Source organism: Puma concolor, chromosome C1 (assembly GCF_028749965.1).
Source record: "Puma concolor isolate L17-30 chromosome C1, mPumCon1.1.hap2, whole genome shotgun sequence".
In the NCBI taxonomy this organism is placed as follows: domain Eukaryota; kingdom Metazoa; phylum Chordata; class Mammalia; order Carnivora; family Felidae; genus Puma; species Puma concolor.
The window spans coordinates 200262755-200283023 of NC_141674.1; the positions used below are offsets into that span (position 1 = coordinate 200262755).

General features: G+C 32.5%; 1 protein-coding gene across 2 annotated transcripts in view; it reads left to right on the plus strand.

Annotated features, from left to right (window-relative positions):
- The window catches only part of SPAG16 (sperm associated antigen 16), a 1014588-nt gene that overhangs the window by 726652 nt on the left and 267667 nt on the right, over positions 1–20269 (plus strand). For both annotated transcript variants that reach the window (XM_086719555.1, XM_086719554.1), the window contains one exon: positions 19345–19471. In XM_086719555.1, the coding sequence (XP_086575681.1) occupies positions 19345–19471 (127 nt within the window). The remainder of the gene's footprint in view (positions 1–19344; positions 19472–20269) is intronic.

Sequence of the window (20269 nt, forward strand, 5' to 3'; positions counted from 1 at the left end):
CCTGTGGAACATCCAAATGGAGATGGTTCTGTGGGTAGTTGGAAATTCAAAAGAGAGGTGTCAATTGAACATGTAAATTTGGGAGTCATAAACATCTAGTTAATAGTTGAAAGCATGAATGTTTCTCCTTGCCCACAGCATCTAGACTCAATGGCAACTGTTATAACTTCCAGTTGATCTCTAAATATAGCCCTCTTCATTCCATTCAATGCACAGCACCAGTTTTTCTTTGGTTTTTGTTTTTGTTTTTTCCTGATTTCATGTAGAATCAAGGACTTTTAGGTCCAGTTACCTGGCCTATTTACTTTCAGTACTTCTTCCTAGAGGCTTTTGATCTCTCTTCCCTTTTCCTGAATCATTCTTCTTCCATAAAATAGCTTGTTCCCACAAATCCTTCCGTTCTTAACTCAAAGTTCATATTCCTATGACACCCTCCCTGATCAGGCTATTTACATTTCAACACTCTTTCTGCCAAACATTCCTTCTCTAAATTTTTTGTTGTTGTTCTCCATAAATCTTATTAACATTTAATATACTTCATATTTTATTGATTGATTGATTACATGATTATCCCCAGCAATATATAAGTTCTATGAGGTCAGGGCTTCTGTTTTGTTCACTTCTGTATAGCCACCAGTTAGATCATCACCTAGTAGCTTGTAGGCTCAATCAATATTTCTTTGATGAATGAAATGATAGGTTTCCTACTGGTCCAGACAAGTTTTCATGGATTCAAACTCTTGCTTAGACTTAAGACACACACTAGGAAATCACAGGAAAGTAATGTTCACTTGTTTTTCAGGGTGTCAGACACAGAGCTTAGTACCTGACAGTACCTGCTTAACTCCCTGAGTTTTTTTCAATTTATGTTCAAAATACATAACAGCTTTTTTACATCATATACAAAATTCGTATTTCTCAGTATGAGTTCCAAAAGCTCTTTAGAATTTTTACACATTTTAACCTCATCATAAATTCATCATATCCCCCATAGTGAAATATGTTCATTTCTGCTTTTTGTGCTCTGACATTGTGCCATTTTCAATAATAATGATGCCCTCCCACCTTCTCTTCACTAATATGTCTTTATAATTTTAATCTATTTAAAATTCTATCATTTCTATCATTTCTAGAAAGCTACATTCACTTTTTGCTCCTATCCTAGGGCTGCATTCCTATAAGAAAACTTCTCTGATGCCACAGGCTAGGGTTAGGTGTTCAATTTGTACTCTAAACAACCCTTTACCTACTTACCAACTTTGTATTGTAATTGCTTGATTACTTCTCTGTCTCCAACAAATAACTATAAGCTACTTTTGAGCTTATATCAATTGTATCTCTTGTTCCTGGCCACAAGCCAGAGACAGAGTACAGCTTGATAATTGTTTCTTTATGTACATTAATTGCCTTCATGTATTTCTAATCATTATTCTGCCTAATAAATTTAAACACCTACTTGCTCAATTTGTTCTTTGCTACTACTTATTTGTTGATATTGTATTAAAGTACTGCTAGCTTTTTCAGGGTGTTCTCCCTCAGAAGTAGAATATACCCTTTTGCCATATTAGTGGTACTTTATGGGCTTCCAGTCCCTAAAGCATCTCAGTTAAGTCATGCAAAATATTTTTCTTGTAAAGAGCTTAAGATTTTGGACACTTGAATCAGATTGGCTGGATTTGAATCTTGAGTCTATGTTTTACTGGCAAAATTACTTTGGGCAAGTTGTAGAACATTGTAAATCTTGGGTTTTTTTCATCTTAATAGGGTAGTATAACCTAACCATAGAAAGGAAAAATCAAATCAAATAAATATAAATCAATTTGAAGAAGTTATGATGATTATGTAGTGTAGCACTGTGTACTCTAGATACTAAGTAATGACTTTTAAGATGTCCAGCTCCCGTATCCCTGGGTGGTGATACAAGTTACTAATGCCTAACAGAATGATGATAGCATAAGGAAGAAGCATATACTGACAAGAGCAATCTTATCTACATTTTCCCAATGCTTTACATTCCCTCTTTGAACATTCCCAAATTTTACCTTCACTCTTCTTTCTAATTCCATAATTTTTTTTGCCTTATTTGTGTCATTAGAGTACTGAGGAAATGGTGTAATGAGCTAAAGCTTAATGCTGCACAGGCCTGTCCTAAGAGACACACTAATGTATTAGCACTAAAAATGTTTGAAATACTAATTTTCCTTCTAATGAGCCTAAACATTTTATTATGGTTATACCTTAATACCAAGTTGCAGGTCATTACCTTCTCATATTGAAAGCAGCTGATGTTTCTAGGGCTTAATGTTTCTGCCATTTGCTTGATGACCCCTCCTTCTTGCCCATTTTACATAGTAGGATTTTAGGAAATGAAAATTAGATCACTTGACAAGTATTGTGTATGATGTTTTGATTTCACTATTTATTCATTATAAAATATTTTTCTGATTATAACAATTAATGTATGCTAATCCCATGAAATCTGAATTTGGAAAATGTGAAAAGGAGCAAATAAAATAAGAACGGTTCATCTTACCACCTAAAGATAGTCAGTTCTGATTTAGTTTTTACCAATCTTATTTTCAACACGTGTTTTTTGTATGTGTTACAAACAGTGTAAAAACTTTTCTTTGCTCCTTCTTTCATTGAACAATCTATGTATGTTTTCCCTTGTATTAATCACCTTTGGAAATGCCATTATAATAGTTAAAATAATAGTTTAGTTATCTAATCATATGTTACAGTTTTATATATATACACATGAGTATCTATTGATGTATTTATTGAAAATTGATTTCTTACATTTTTATCGCCCTATCTTATAAATGATATTGTGAGGAACATCTTTGTGACAAAAATTGATCTGAGTTATTGACTTATTTAAATGTATCCTAATGGGGGGATATATTCAATGTATTTAAACATTTGTGATGTACTATACTATATTAGTTTCAAGAAATAGAATGTAATATATTGGCTAAAATCTCAGACTCTAAAGTCAACCAAATCTATACTTGAATCCTCACTCCAAATCATTTGACCTATACAATTTTAGGAAATTTACTTGACCTTTTTAAACCCTATTTTTCTCATCTATAAAATGGGATTCTTGTATATAATGAAAAAATATTGTGAATAATAGTAAGTATATATCATGGCAATAAAAACTGCTAACTTTCACTATTAATTTGTACACCCAACCAGGAATGCAAGTCTATTTGATTTTCTGATCCCTTATAAGTATCATCAATTTAAAAATATATTCTAATTAGATGGGGGAAAAAAACAGTTTCAAGTGAAAAACCCAAACTCAAACAAACGTAAGCAAAATTAGGATATTCATTGACTCATAAAACTGAACTTCAGACTGGTCAGGTGACATCTGACATTTAGATTTAGCTGAAACCAACACTCAGATGAGGTAAGACTTCCTGAATGCTCTTCATCCTCTCAGTTTATTCACTGTGCTGGACCTGGACATTAGAACCAAGATTACAGATGTTTATATAAATTGCCCATTTTTGACACCTTTTAATCAGAGAGGAAAGAGCTTATCTCTCTCAAAATTAATTTGAAAAATATGAGGAGGTATTCTTATTCTTCCTCCTTGAGCCAGATGCCTTCTGCTTAAGTAGTTACTCTATCAATGGAGATGGGTTTCCATGAGGAGACCCATTACATAATAGGGATACGAAGAAGGGATAAGAAGAAGTTCTTCAAAAATCACGAACACATTGCCACTAGAGTGACCTTGGCCTGATGAGTCAAGCTAACTGGATGTACTCTGTCTATAACCGCTGATATTTTAACTTGCAAAACTTAACTATATTAACCAGGGTTGGTGAAGATGTTTTCAGGTGTTCGTTATTTTTTTCTCCTGTCTACTGGTCTTCTAAAAAGCAATATTCCTACTGGTTTAGTGGGTTTTTTTCTCTTAATTTTGCTTATTTTTTATGGAATTTATGGCATTTTTAAAATTTATATATTTGGTTGTTTTTTAAATTTATATGTTTCTGGAAACCCCATTTCACTGAAGAATTCACAATTATTATCAAGTCCTTGATAGCATTTTAGTGTGGTTTCTTTAATCTTTATATATTTTAATTATCCACCTTTCATTTCATAATGTGGCTTAATTATGACTTCTTTTTTTTTTTTGGTCATTATTTCTTTTTGTCTGTTTTTGACAAATCTTTCAATTTGTCCACATATTCTTTACAAAGACTAGCTTTTGATTTTGCTGATCTCTGTTTACCATTTTAGTAGTTTTGTTTAATTTGTTTCTCTATAAATTTCCATCATATTTCAAATATTTCTGCCTTTTAAAATTTCTTCTGTAGAAAAGAACATTCAGTTTCAATTGTATATTTAATATATTTATTTTAAATATTTTAAAAATTCATGTAAAATCATGAATTTCCATTAATGATGGCCTTGGCTTTATTCAACAAATGTAATATGAATTCCTTCATTTAAATTAATTCTAAACTTGTAAATTACTTGTAATTTTTTTTTTTACCTTGCAACCTTTTTTTTCAATTTTAGAGTAATTTTTAGTTTCTAATTGCATCAATGCAAGAAAATTGGACGTTTATGACATTTCTTTTTGACATTTCTTGAGACTTATTTTTGTGGCTTATCATGTTGCTAATTTTTGTAAACATTTCATATACACTTAATGATATCACATGTTATATATATGATAAATATTGTTTTCTGTTTTAGATGTTTTTTGTTTTTTGGTTTTTGGTTAAATCTTGCTTTTTTTTGGTATCGGTGTCTGGTAGGCATGTATTGAAATCTTCCCTCACTTGTGTAAATTAAAACTTATTTTTATAGTTAGATAAATTTTTGTTTTATATTTTCTTACTTTATTTTTAGTTACATAAAAATTTGGATTGTCACATCTTGTTGTTAGAATGTTCCTTTAAAACTCTAGCAGTAAGAACTACTAGCTGTTTTTCATTTCACTTAAGTGTTTTATTTTTTATATTGGTAATCTTCTATCAGCTTCTTATTAATTAGTATTTAATAATTTAATTCCTTTATTTTTACTTTCTGTATATTTTGTTTGTTTTTGATATCGTTGCTTGTTTTAATTTTTCTCATATAAGTTGCACATAGTTGTAATTTTTTTAACAATTTTAGTTGTCTTTTACTTTCTAGGTAAGTCCCATTTGTGTGTGTGTGTGTGTGTGATTATTTATACATTGATAATTACTGCTATCACAACTTATTTTGTTTTCATTAATTTTTTTTTTTACTTTTTTCAAACATGTCTTTTTTTTAATTTCTTAAATTAAGAATAAAGTTAAGGTTGGATTACAGCTAGAGTTAGGATTTGGTTTGGGCAATTTCTCTTTTATATCAACAGTTACTAACCTTGATTAAAATACTTTGACTTTTCAATATATGTGCTCACCATTATATCTTCTGATGATATAATTATTAATAGTTGTGGTAAAAATATAATTATTAACATTTGTGATAAAATTCAATTAGTAATAATTATTTCCATGTTTATATTTAAACTTTTTAAGTCTGAATGTCTGAAAATGATTTAGTCCAGAGTCATATTTAACTAAGTAAACAAATTTAGGTTAAGTTTTATTTTCCCATACAATATGAACATGATTCCACTGGTTCAAATATCTAGTTTTTTGTTATCAGTCTAGCTGTCTTTCTTTGATAGATAATATGTAATTTTTCTGTTGTGAATAATTTTGTTTTCATCCATAATGGTCCACATTTTTCATTGTATTGTGTCTAGGTGTGATTTTATTTTTATGCATTTTGCTCAATATTTAAGTGCAGTTATTCTTCATATATATCTTTTTTTTATCTATTCTGGATAAGTTTCATCCTAATATTACACCTTCAAATACTACTCTTCCCCTTGTCTGTACATTCCCTTGTAATACTTGTTAGACATATAATACCTGACTCCACACTTGCCATTTCTCTTCATGACCTTCATGCCTTCATCGTTTTTATCTTTACATCTGCAATCTAGCTGAATTTCCCAGTACATTTTTCTAAGACACTAACTTTCTTTTCAATTCTGTCTAGTCTAGAGTATGTCATATCTATTAAGCCTTTTTCCTTTAATGATTAATGTTTCAATTCTCTTGGTCTTTAAGTCATGTTAGACTGCTTTTGCTTCATTTCTTCTTTGATAAAGAGTATTAGCTCTTATTAAAATCTTTGAGACCCCTATATTTACTTAAAAATTTTTTCAATTTTTCTATGATTTTCATGCACCCAGATTATTTTATCTTTCAATTATTGACTATTTTTATTAGCTTTAAATTTCTTTATATGTTTTGGAAAAAATTGTGTAGCTTCTTTTCAGTAAGATAAGAGAATGTTTCTCTCTTTTTCCCTTCCTTTGTCTATCTTGCTTTCTTTTTTTTTTAATGTTTTTTAACGTTTATTTTTTGAGAGACAGAGACAGAACATGAGCTGGGGAGGGGATAGAGAGAGAGGGGGAGTCACAGATTCCAAAGCAGGATCCAGGCTCTAAGCTGTTACCACAGAGCCTGACGCAGGGCTCGAACTCACAAACCACAAGATCATGACCTGAGCCGAAGTCAGATGCTTAACCAACTGAGCCACCCAGGCACCCCTATCTATCTTGCTTTCTATTTGTGTTTACGCCTCCATACTTTTGGTATTATGGCTATTTCCTTTGTCCCAGCTCTCCCAGGCCAATAGCCCTAGGGTAAGTTGTACATTTAAAATTCAGAAATCCTGCTTTTTGGTATTGAAAAGCACAGATCCAGTCATTAGAGTTTGTTACTTGGTTCAGATCCAGGTTGTAAGACTGTAGAAACTGTAGATTCCCTAATTATATAGCTTCATATAATTGTAGTTTCAAATAGCATTAGCCAGCAACTTTTGTCAGCTTCATACTATCAGTAAAAATTTTATTGCTCATGATTTTAGCAAATAAGTTGGCTTTTAACTTCCACAGAAACTTTTAGTTTCTGTGACCCTATGGAAGCTGAAAAACTAGGACCTGCTTCTAAACCCAGAGCCCAGAGGCCTATGGTTTCATTCCTTGTCTTTACTTTGTGTTTCTGTTTAATTTGTCTACACTGAGAATTATTTTTATTCTTTGAAATAAGAATATCTGTATAATTCTTTGAAACCATATACTTCAATTTTTTTTTTACTTTAACTCTGTCTTTGAGATGTAATATAGCTTAGTGGTTAGCACAGATTCTAGAGCCAAACATGTGCAAATCTTGACTCTTCCTCTTTTAACCACATAAGCAATGGGAAAGTTAAATAACTTTCCTTTGGCTCAATTTCCTCAGCCATGAAAAAAGGATAATAGCCTTTTCCACAGTGATATTTTGTTTTGCTTTGCTTTTTAAAGATTACTTGACATTTGTATATATGTGTATATAAATACAAATGCTTGGGACCCTGAATGGTTCATGGTATTACTCAATTAGTGTTATTTTTTATTAGATCCTATGATATACCCTATAATCCACCAATTGCAATATTAGATAATTACCAAATGATACAGAAAAACTGATTTGAAGGGGTACGTGCACCCTGATGTTTATAGCAGCATTATCAACAATACAAATTATGGAAAGAGCCCAAATGCCCATTGAATGGATGAATGGATAAAAAACATGTGATATATATAAATACACACACACACACACACACACACACACACACACACACACACACAATGGATTATTACTCAGCCACCAAAAAGAATGAAATATTGCCATTTGTAATGATGTGGATGGAGCTAGAGTGTATTAGGCTAAGCAAAGCAAGTCAGTCAGAGAAAGACAAATACCATATGATTTCACTTACATGTGGAATTTAAGAAACAAGTCAGATGAACATAAGGAAAGTGGTGGAAAAACAAAAGAGAGAGGGAGGCAAACCATAAGAGACTCTTAACTATAGAGAACAAACAGTGTTGATGGAGGGGAGGTGGGCAGAGGAGGGGCCAAATGGGTGATGGGTATTAATGAGAGCACTGCTGTGATGAGCACTGGGTGTTATATGTAAATGATGGATCACTAAATTCTACTCCTGAAACCCATATTGCACTATATGTTTACTAATTAGATTTTAAATAAAAGCTTGAAAGAAAAAATTAAAACATAAAGATGAAACATGTATAATGGGAATAGCAGAAGGAGAAGAAAGAAAAACGAATTTGTTTCTCATAGAAGAAATTGTATCAATTTTCTACTATCTCTTTCAGAGAATAGAAACTGAAGGAATACTTCCTAACTCATTATATGAAGTCAACATTACCTGATTACCAAAACAAAACAGAGATATTACAAGAAAACTACATATTAATGACTTTCATGAATATAGGCACTAAAATCCTCAACAAAATAATAGAAAATTGAATACAACAGTATATAAAAATACACCATAACCAAGTATGATATGTTCCAGTTATGCAAGGTTGGTTCAACATTCAGAAATCAAGTAATGTAGTTCAACACATCAACACACTAAAGAAAAAAAATCACATGATTATATCAGTAGATGCAGGAATAACACTCGTTTATGGTAAAAAAAAAAAAACCTCTCAATAAACTGGGAGTATTGTGGAAATTACTTAACTTGATAGAGAATATATATTTAAAAAAAAAAAAAAACAGCTAACATCATTCTTAACGGTGAGAAACTCAAAACTTTCCCACTAAGATCAGGTACCAAGCAAGGATGTCCCCTCTTACTATTCCTTTTCAACATTGTAGTGGAAGTTCTAGATAATGAAATAAGATAAGAAAAAAGAAATAAAGTTTATACATTTTGAGAAGGAACAAATAAAATTGTCCTTGTCCACAAATGACTGTTTAAGAATTTATTTAAAAAAAAAAAAAAAACTTTCGGAACTAATAAGTGATTATAGCAAGGTTTCAGGACATAAGGTTAGTACACAAAAGTTGATGTTTTTCCTATACACCTGAAAGGAAAATGCGGAATTTGAAATTTAAAACATATTATCTATATTACCAACTCTAAAAATACTTAGGTATGCCTGACAAAATATGTACAAGCTCTATAAAAGGAAAACTATGAAACTCTGATGAATGAAATCAAAGAATAACTAAATTAATGGAGAAATGCTCCACGTTCACAGATAGGTAGACTCAATATTGTCAAGATCCAGTTCTTCACAACTTGATCTATAGATCCAATGTCATCCCAATCACCATCCTAGCAAGTTATTTTATGTACACTAACAAATGGATTCTAAAGTTTATATGAAGACACAAAAGTCCCAGAAGAGCCAACACAATATTAACAGAGAACTACAGTCAGTGTTGGAAGACTGATACAGCTGATTTTATGACTTACTATAAAGCTACAGTAATCAAGCCAGTATATTCTTGGTGAAAAACTAGACAAATAAATCAATGGAACAGAATAGGAAGCTCAGAAATGGACCACCAGAAATACAGTTAACCAATCTTTGACAAAGAAATAAAGACAAAACAATGGGGCAAAGGTAATATTTTCAACAAATGATGCAAGAACAACTGGAAAACAATGAAAAAAAAAATGAATGTAGACAGACTTTACACCTTTCGCAAAAATTAACTCAAATGGATCACAGACCTAAATGATAAACTATAAAGCCCCTATGATCATAACTTAGGAAAAAACCCTAATGATCTAGGGTATGGCAGTGCCTTTGTAGATACAACTCCAAAAGCATGACCCATGAAAGAATTAGTTGATAAGCCAGATTTCATTAAGATTAAAAACTTTTGATCTGTGAAAGACAGTGTCAATAAAATGAGATGATAAGCCACATATGGGGAGAAAATATTTGCAAAGAACATCTGATAAAAGACTCCAAAGTATATAAAGAATTCTTAAAACTCAGCAATAAGAAAATAATCAACCTGATTAAAAAAATGGGTGAGAAACCTTAACAGATCCCTCACAAAAGAAGATATACAGATGGCAAATAAGTATATGTAGGGATGCTCCATATCATCTTTCATGAAGGAGATGCAAATTAAAATGATCGATCACTACGTACCAATTAGAGTAGCCAAAATCTGGAACACTTAACAAACCAAATGCTGGTGAGGATGTGGAGCATCAGGAACTCTAATTCTATGCTGTTAGGAATGCCAAATGGTGCAGCCACTTTGGAAAATATTTTGACAGTTTCTTACAAAAGTAAACATACTCTTACCATACTATCCAGCAATGATGTTCCTTGATATTTACCCAAAGGAGATGAAAACTTATGTCTACAAAAAATCCTACACAGAAATGTTTATAGCAGCTTTATTCATAATTGCCAAAATTGGGAGCAGCCAAGATGTCCTTCAGTAGTTGAATAGATAAATAAATGTGGTACATCCAGATAGTGGAATATTAGTCAGCTATGAAAAATGAACTATTAAGTCATAAGAAGACATGGAGGAAACTTAAATGCATATTACTAAGTGAAAAAAGCCAATCTTAAAAGACTAAATACTGTATGATTCCCACCAAATGACATTCTGGGAAAGGTAAAGTTTTGGAGATAGCATAAATGTTGGTGATTGCCAGAGGTTGAGTAGATAGTGGTGTGGGAGGGTTGAATGAGCACAGAGAGTATTTAGGGCAATGAAAATATCTCGTATGATACCACAATGATGGATACATGTTATTGTGTGTTTGCCCGGACCAATAGAATGTACAACACAGAGAGTGAACCATAATATAAATTATGAACTTTGGGTGATTATGATGTGTTAATGTAGGTTCTTCAGTTGTAAGAAATGTACCACTTTGAAAGTGGATGTTGTAAGTGGGGTAGGCTATGTGTGTGAGTGAGAGAGTGTAAATGGAAAAACCTCTGTATCCTCTCAATTTCACTGCAAACCTAAAACTGTCCTAAAATAATAAATTTTCAAAAAAAATACAGGGCAGATTTTTTTTGATTTATTTAAAAAATTTTTTAATTCTAATTTACTTATTTTGAGATAAAGAGAGAGACAGCAGGAGAGGGGTAGAGACAGAGAGACAGAGAGAGAGAGAGAGAGAGAGAGAGAGAGAGAGAGAATCCCAAGCAGGCTCCCTGCTATCAGCACAGAGCACGACGTGGGGCTTGGACCCACCAATTGTGATACCATGACCTAAGCCAAAACCAAGAGTCAGATGCTCACCGACTGAGCCACCAAGGCACCCCCTCAGGGTAGCTTTTCATAAATATATATCTTCACTTAATTATGCATATTTCTTGTATATTTTCAATTAACATAACCACAGTTGAGCATAAAGTTTTTCATGTTTTACATTGTTTCTGTAATTATTATTTTTATGGCTTCATAATATTTCATCCAGTGTGTTTATTCTTTCATACTACAGTTATTTATTGAACATTTACTATGTGCTATTAAAGGTCACGGGAATGTACTCCTAAGCCAAAGTACCTTCACTTACAGAATTTACAACGTGCTCATGTGTGCACAGTTGATATATAATCATTCATTTGACTTTTTATTATACTGTATAACTCTTTGAGACAAGAAACTTTATATATATATAGTTATATATATATATAGTTATATAGATAGATATAGATGATATAGATATAGATGATATAGATACAGATATATATATCCTGTTATTCAACCTTGAAGAACCTTTGCAGAAAAGAAGGAATGTTATGGACCTAAACATATTTTGCTTACTTACGTGTCATTGTTTTTGTGTAAATTGATTTTCCAAAAGAAAATGAGAAACATAAAGGTATAAAAGTATATATAAAACCTAGTGAGTTGAACCAAGAAACTGCTTAACTGATTCACCAGACTAAAGATCTAGAGGACAAATTGGACTGTGTTTTCCACAATACATTAAGATTTTCTATATCTCCTCCCGACATACAACATAAAGATCAGGCTTTCATATAGAATATTTTTTTTTTTAATTTTTTTTTTCAACATTTATTTATTTTTGGGACAGAGAGAGACAGAGCATGAACGGGGGAGGGGCAGAGAGAGAGGGAGACACAGAATCGGAAACAGGCTCCAGGCTCTGAGCCATCAGCCCAGAGCCCGATGCAGGGCTCGAACTCACGGACCGCGAGATCGTGACCTGGCTGAAGTCGGGCGCCTAACCGACTGTGCCACCCAGGCGCCCCTCATATAGAATATTTTATTACTATGTGACATTTCTTACCCTACCTCAAAAATAGCCTCTTAACCCCAAATGATGTTAATGCCCAAGCTTAGAAAATTGTTTTTGAAAGTTATATGAAGCTATAAAATATCTTTATATTAAGGAACACTATTGGTTTATGAAAATAATTTTTAATAATTCATTTAAATTAGAAATGACTTCATTAGCATCCCCATTTTCTCCTTTCCTCTCTTTGTTTTACAATATATAAATATGCTTGAAACCTCTGTGGAGACAGAGGACTTCAGTCTGCTTGTCTTCTTGCTGTTGTTGGTGTCGTTTGCATGAAAATTGCTTCTAGCAGTTTTCTGGATCCACAGTAGCTCATGGTTCATTTCTTCCATATTAGATTATTACAAGTTTCACCTGTTTCCATTTTACTTATTTATTAATTTATATTTATTTTATAAATATATTTTATATTAATTAATTATTTAATCATGCAATTAATAATTAAATTAGTTAATTATTATAATTATATATTATTAAATATATTATATATATTAAATATATATTTATATTATATATATTTATATATTTATATATTAAATAAAATAAATTAATATATTTATATATAATTTATATACTATATATAATTGTATATATAAATATACAAAATATATATCAATACATAATATATCTATATATAAATATATATTTATATATATAAATAATATATAAATATAATATATAAATGTATAATATATAAATATATATACAATTATATATATTTATATAATAAATAAATTAAATATATAAATATATATTTATATTATATATTATATATTAAATTATTTATTATTATTATAATTATATATTATTAAATATATATAATTATAATTATATTATTAATTAAATTAATTATTTTATATTAGTTATTATTTATAAATAGTGCTACTTTCATTTTCATCTTATTCTTTTCTAATTTTATAATAAATTTCAGAGGTATGAAAAGTTTCAAAAGTGTGAATACTCGTGGTCCTCAATACATATGCTAAATGTTCTCCGGGATGTTTCCAGCAGTCTAGATGTGGCTAGTTTGATTTTATGTTGCTGTACTCTAACTTATAATTAACTTTATGTCTATACGGTTTTTCTCACTATAAGATCTTTAAGGTGGAGATAGAAAGGCTTTAACAGGGGCAGTCAGGAGTTGTGACTCTTCACTTTTACTTCAACTACATGTTTTGTGCACTTTGCTAAATTCTACTTGCTTTATTTAACTATTTGAATCTGTGATCACAGAAACTTTTTTTTTCTGAGTTTCAGGTCATTTAACATTTCTGTATTTGGGGGAAAATCCTTTTAAATTACATACAGTCAACATTGATTGCTCTCTATTCCCTTTATATTCATTCATTCAGTGATTTATTCAAGATCACATGCCAAACATGTTGCAGGAATTATGCTAGGTCCTGGGGATTCAGTGTCACAAAAACCGCCTTATCCCTGAATCTGAAGTGTTTTTGAGTAACCTCTCCAGTATGAGTACCGGTACTGATGACAATCAGAATTCTATTTTAGAAAGGTTCACAAAATCCTTGAGTCTTTACTTTCTTTAAGATTGCCCTACAATTCCACCTCTCTGCAAAAAACTTTTTCTATGTAAATGATCTTTCTTTGTTTAGGTTAAGTGCCTAAGTATAGCTTCCGTTTGTTTTCTTACCTGACATAAATTCTGGATAAAATGTCTGCTTTGTCCCCCAGGTTGTCAAGTAATCCCTTTCTCGCACTTCTCCCTCAAAACACGCTATGCAGTTTGGATTGGCAGTATTTTAGTATATTCTTCTACATCATAGAAGGAGGTTGGCAGATGGGCCTCATTCTCCTGAGATAGGAAGAGGAGGGACATCAGGTCTTAAAGATAATCCCCAAGTTTTGGCTCTGGATTCTCTGCATCTTTTATCTCTTCCTTTTATCTAAGTTTAGATTCAGATCCATTCGGTTAGAACTAATATTTATCTTTTTTTAATGTTTATTTATTCTTGAGAGAGAGAGAGATCACATGTGTGAGAGAGGGTGTGGAGGAGGGGGAGAGAGAGAATCCCAAGCAGGTTGTGCACCATCAGAGTGGAACCCTGTGCGAGGCTCAAAGTCACAAAATGTGAGATCGTGGCAGGAGCTAAAATCAGGAGTCGGATGTTTAACCAACTAAGCCATCCACGTACCCCAGAACTAATATTTGTCTTGAGACTGCTAGTGAAGGACTTGGACTAAAATAAAACTTCTAGGTAAGCTCCAAAAATTAAATATTTTTTGAATTCTGCTATGCTCCTGACATTATGGCAAGCACTGCGTCTGCCTCACTGGCTAATGGAATTATAGCTAAATTTTTCTTTTGCGACCAAGAATCTCTCAGAATCCCTTAGTTATGAAATCTGAACACAAATTTATTTCTGTCACTTAATAAGTCATTACATTTTCTTTTTACTGTAGTGTGTACTTTATCCTGACTTCTAAGTGCCTTGGGAAATGTAGAGATTTGCCTAAATGATATTACTCAAAATGGTTTAAATATGTACTATTTATTAATAAATATTTTAGTATAGTACTTGATTCATTAAATGTTTAACAAGTATTGACTCATTATTTTAATATTATCAAACTGTTAAGGACCAATCATTTGGCAACAGTAAGAGTTAAATGTGAAAATACTGAGACTATTGAAACTCTCATTTTCATCCCCCAAAATGATGGAACCTTTTTATTTTTAGTGTATTTCCTCACATTTTTATATTTAGTGATACAAACCACACTTTAAGATTTTCTTTAGTTCATACAATCTAGACAAGAAAAGCACAGCTCTCTATCCTGCCTTTAGTAAGAAGTGCCTCCAAATTAAATTATGATTAAAATTTATCTATTCTGTTCTCACAGTTGAAAAAAAGATTTCATTCTGTCACCTCTGAAAGATATTTGAAAACCCTTATATCTGGAAAGGGTTCTTTCTAATTTCTAGCATTAATATTCCCTGCTAATTCTGAGAACTAATCTTTTCTGAAAATTAAATTCACTGATTGTTCACAATTCCTACAAAATATGTTTACATATTTGAAAACATTCCAAGTTCTCCATGTTCCTTTTAAGTCCTAAAAAAGATTAAATATCCCATTTATGAGACTGGGGACAAAGTTGTATTGCTTTGCTAGTGACAACAGTCATAGAATTTTAAAACTGATGGCATTTGTTACATTGCTGGTATGTTTAGGGAAAAACAAAGATTCCACTTGGACTGTCATACAAGATGTACATTTTTTTCCCCAGAAAGGATAAAAATCAAGAATAAATGAGAAAAACAATGGGGTGAACTAGTTCAAAATGGTAAGGAGAATTGTACAATACTCAAGTTATTATCTTTAACATTTTAGAATATTAAGGAAAAAGGTGAGAAAATGATTTTTGACTTGGCATTAAAAATAACTAAGCTAGAGGGGTGCCTGGGTAGCTCAGTAGGTTGACCATCTGGTTCCTGATTTCGGCTCAGATCATGATCCCAAGGTTGTGGAATCAAGCCCTGGGTGGACTCCACACTGAGCATGGAGTCTGTTTAAGATTCTCTCTCTCTTAAAAAAAAAAAAAAAAAAAAAAAAAAAGAGAATCTGGAGCTGGAGCTGAAAGGGAAAGTATATATCAAATTCAAAATAGTATAAAGTATAATCACTTATAAACATTATGTATGAGCCTGATATGGCCCATAATCTGGGTTCTTTTCAATTGGTCATTGGATACCAAAATTAAATGATGCTATGATGAGAATAAGTAAAGGTTACAAACTGCTGGACAGCAAAGACCCCTGTTACTCATCACTATATCCCAGTATCTGACATGAAGTGTATGCTCAATAAACATCTCTTGAGAAAGGGTGTAGACAGACCTTGAACTTCAAACTGATGTATCCTAGCTGGTACTTCTATGCTGGGAAAATATCCACTCCTATTTCCATTACACTTGGATCCATTCACCCTGCCTTTTGTTTTCCATCCCCTTTATCCAGTTATTTTCTTCCTTATCCCATTTATATTACCAAAATAGCCCCAAGTGTTTCTAATAATTTTGTCTCAGAGATCACAATATGTACTGCTTCCTTGCCATCAATTTCACCTGGTCCCAATGCTTCTACGCACCATGATAAAAACCCTTCTTTCCTTGTTTCTATTAGTTTTCTATCTCTGTTTTTATTTTTACCCTATCTGAAGTATAAATCATCAATGCTAACTAATTGCAAGCATATAGACTGAGGTGCACTTATAGTGCAATATTCTCACATATATAGTTTTTATGTGTAGATAGCATATACCATACACATGACATTTATTTAATTAATATAATTAAATAATCAAAATGATTTCCTGAAAAGTCATATTCCAAAATTTACTGTAGGAATTTATATATTTAAATTTTTTTATTAAAATTTTATTATATTTACGCAAATGAATCAACGTGATACATCACATTAACAAAAAAAAAGAGAAGAACCATATGATCCTGTCAATCGATGCAGAAAAGGCCTTTGACAAAATCCAGCACCCTTTCTTAATAAAAACCCTTGAGAAAGTCGGGATAGAAGGAACATACTTAAAGATCATAAAAGCCATTTATGAAAAGCCCACAGCTAACATCATCCTCAACGGGGAAAAACTGAGAGCTTTTTCCCTGAGATCAGGAACACGACAGAGATGCCCACTCTCACCGCTGTTGTTTAACATAGTGCTGGAAGTTCTAGCATCAGCAATCAGACAGCAAAAGGAAATCAAAGGCATCAAAATTGGCAAAGATGAAGTCAAGCTTTCGCTTTTTGCAGATGACATGATATTATACGTGGAAAATCCGATAGACTCCACCAAAAGTCTGCTAGAACTGATACATGAATTCAGCAAAGTTGCAGGATACAAAATCAATGTACAGAAATCAGTTGCATTCTTATACACTAACAATGAGGCAACAGAAAGACAAATAAAGAAACTGATCCCATTCACAATTGCACCAAGAAGCATAAAATACCTAGGAATAAATCTAACCAAAGATGTAAAGGATCTGTATGCTGAAAACTATAGAAAGCTTATGAAGGTAATTGAAGAAGATTTAAAGAAATGGAAAGACATTCCCTGCTCATGGATTGGAAGAATAAATATTGTCAAAATGTCAATACTACCCAAAGCTATCTACACATTCAATGCAATCCCAATCAAAATTGCACCAGCATTCTTCTCAAAACTAGAACAAGCAATCCTAAAATTCATATGGAACCACAAAAGGCCCCGAATAGCCAAAGTAATTTTGAAGAAGAAGACCAAAGCAGGAGGCATCACAATCCCAGACTTTAGCCTCTACTACAAAGCTGTCATCATCAAGACAGCATGGTATTGGCACAAAAACAGACACATAGACCAATGGAATAGAATAGAAACCCCAGAACTAGACCCACAAACGTATGGCCAACTCATCTTTGACAAAGCAGGAAAGAACATCCAATGGAAAAAAGACAGTCTCTTTAACAAATGGTGCTGGGAGAACTGGACAGCAACATGCAGAAGATTGAAACTAGAGCACTTTCTCACACCATTCACAAAAATAAACTCAAAATGGATAAAGGACCTGAATGTGAGACAGGAAACCATCAAAACCTTAGAGGAGAAAGCAGGAAAAGACCTCTCTGACCTCAGCCGTAGCAATCTCTTACTCGACACATCCCCAAAGGCAAGGGAATAAAAAGCAAAAGTGAATTACTGGGACCTTATGAAGATAAAAAGCTTCTGCACAGCAAAGGAAACAACCAACAAAACTAAAAGGCAACCAACGGAATGGGAAAAGATATTTGCAAATGACATATCGGACAAAGGGCTAGTATCCAAAATCTATAAAGAGCTCACCAAACTCCACACCCGAAAAGCAAATAACCCAGCGAAGAAATGGGCAGAAAACATGAATAGACACTTCTCTAAAGAAGACATCCGGATGGCCAACAGACACACGAAAAGATGTTCAGCGTCGCTCCTTATCAGGGAAATACAAATCAAAACCACACTCAGGTATCACCTCACGCCAGTCAGAGTGGCCAAAATGAACAAATCAGGAGACTATAGATGCTGGCGAGGATGTGGAGAAACGGGAACCCTCTTGCACTGTTGGTGGGAATGCAAATTGGTGCAGCTGCTCTGGAAAACAGTGTGGAGGTTCCTCAGAAAATTAAAAATAGACCTACCCTATGACCCAGCAATAGCACTGCTAGGAATTTATCCAAGGGACACAGGAGTACTGATGCATAGGGGCACTTGTACCCCAATGTTCATAGCAGCACTCTCAACAATAGCCAAATGATGGAAAGAGCCTAAATGTCCATCAATTGATGAATGGATAAAGAAATTGTGGCTTATATACACAATGGAGTACTACATGGCAATGAGAAAGAACGAAATATGGCCCTTTGTAGCAACGTGGATGGAACTGGAGAGTGTGATGCTAAGTGAAATAAGCCATTCAGAGAAAGACAGATACCATATGGTTTCACTCTTATGTGGATCCTGAGAAACTTAACAGGATCCCATGGGGGAGGGGAAGGAAAAAAAAAAAAGAGGTTAGAGTGGGAGAGAGCCAAAGCATAAGAGACTGTTGAGAACGGAGAACAAACTAAGGGTTGATGGGGGGTGGGAGGGAGGAGAGGGTGGGTGATGGGTATTGAGGAGGGTACCTTTTGGGATGAGCACTGGGTGTTGTATGGAAACCAATTTGACAATAAATTTCATATATAAATAAAAAAAAATTTATTATATTTAATACAAAAATATAATGAACACTTTTTAGTTTAGAGGTGTGTATCCTTGTGGATTTAATAAAATTATAACACAAATGTTGGGGCTACTGGGTGGCTCAGTTGGTTAAGTGCCCTACTCCTGATTTTGGCTCATGTCATGATCTCACTGTTTATGAATTCAAGCCCTGCATCAGGCTCTGTGGAGGCAGCTTCGGATTCTCTCTCCCCTCTCTCTAAAAATATATAAACTTAGAAAAATAAGACAAATCTTCCTTTTTTGATTGTTACTATATATGTGTGTGTGTGTGTGTGTGTGTGTGTGTGTGTGTGTGTGCGCATGCGTGTGTGTGTGTAATATATATATGTATGTATGTACATTTCTCTCTCTCTTTTTTTTTTTTACTTTAAAGGGTCATATGATAGCATCCTGTGATGCCTGTGGAGTAATAAAACTATGGGACTTTCGGAAGCTCTTACCAATTGTATCCATTGATGTAGGTCCAAGTCCTGGCAATGAAGTGAACTTTGATTCATCAGGTAGGATCTTTTTTGTTTACCATTTGTGACCAAGCTAACAACTTTAGCATTGGTTCTGAAACTATTTTCTGTTTCCACTTGACTTTTATTATGTTTCCTCTTATGTAAATTTTTGTTCTTAATGTTGTATGAGAATATATTTTATGTGTATTATCATATAACATCATAAAAGTATTGTATTTATCATAAATATAAAGGAAGAAATAATAGAGGAGATAAGTATGTACTGATATAGATAACAGAAGTTCCTAACAGTGTCATGAAAAATTTAGAGTCCAGATCCTTTAGAATCACCATCCAAGGTAAGTAATTGGGTTTTTTGAAGGTAAAATGGCTAAGCATAGAGAAGAACAAAAGTTTAGCAAAACTGAATTTAAAACATGTTTAATGGAATATTTCTGTCTTATAATTAATAAATTACCCTATATTCTCTTAATGTTATAATTAATTTGAAATGTACATGTGTTTTATTGTTGCATTTGTGTGACAATACATATTATAAATGATAATAATTGTAATATTATTATTTGATTGTGTTCAGCACTTTTTCTGCAGTAATATAAACACTGTCATTCAGATAAAATATTTTACACTTGCTGCTGATGAATAGTGTATCAACTGATGTTAAAAATCACACAATATTTCCAGTTATCTATTTAAAAGATTAAAATTATAGTTTCATTTGTATCTTTAATGATAGCTTATACTAAATAATGTGTATCTATTATTAGATAACATAACATTCCTCTGCTAGTATGATACGTGTTTTAAGCTTTTTAAAATTTTGTGAGTTTTTAA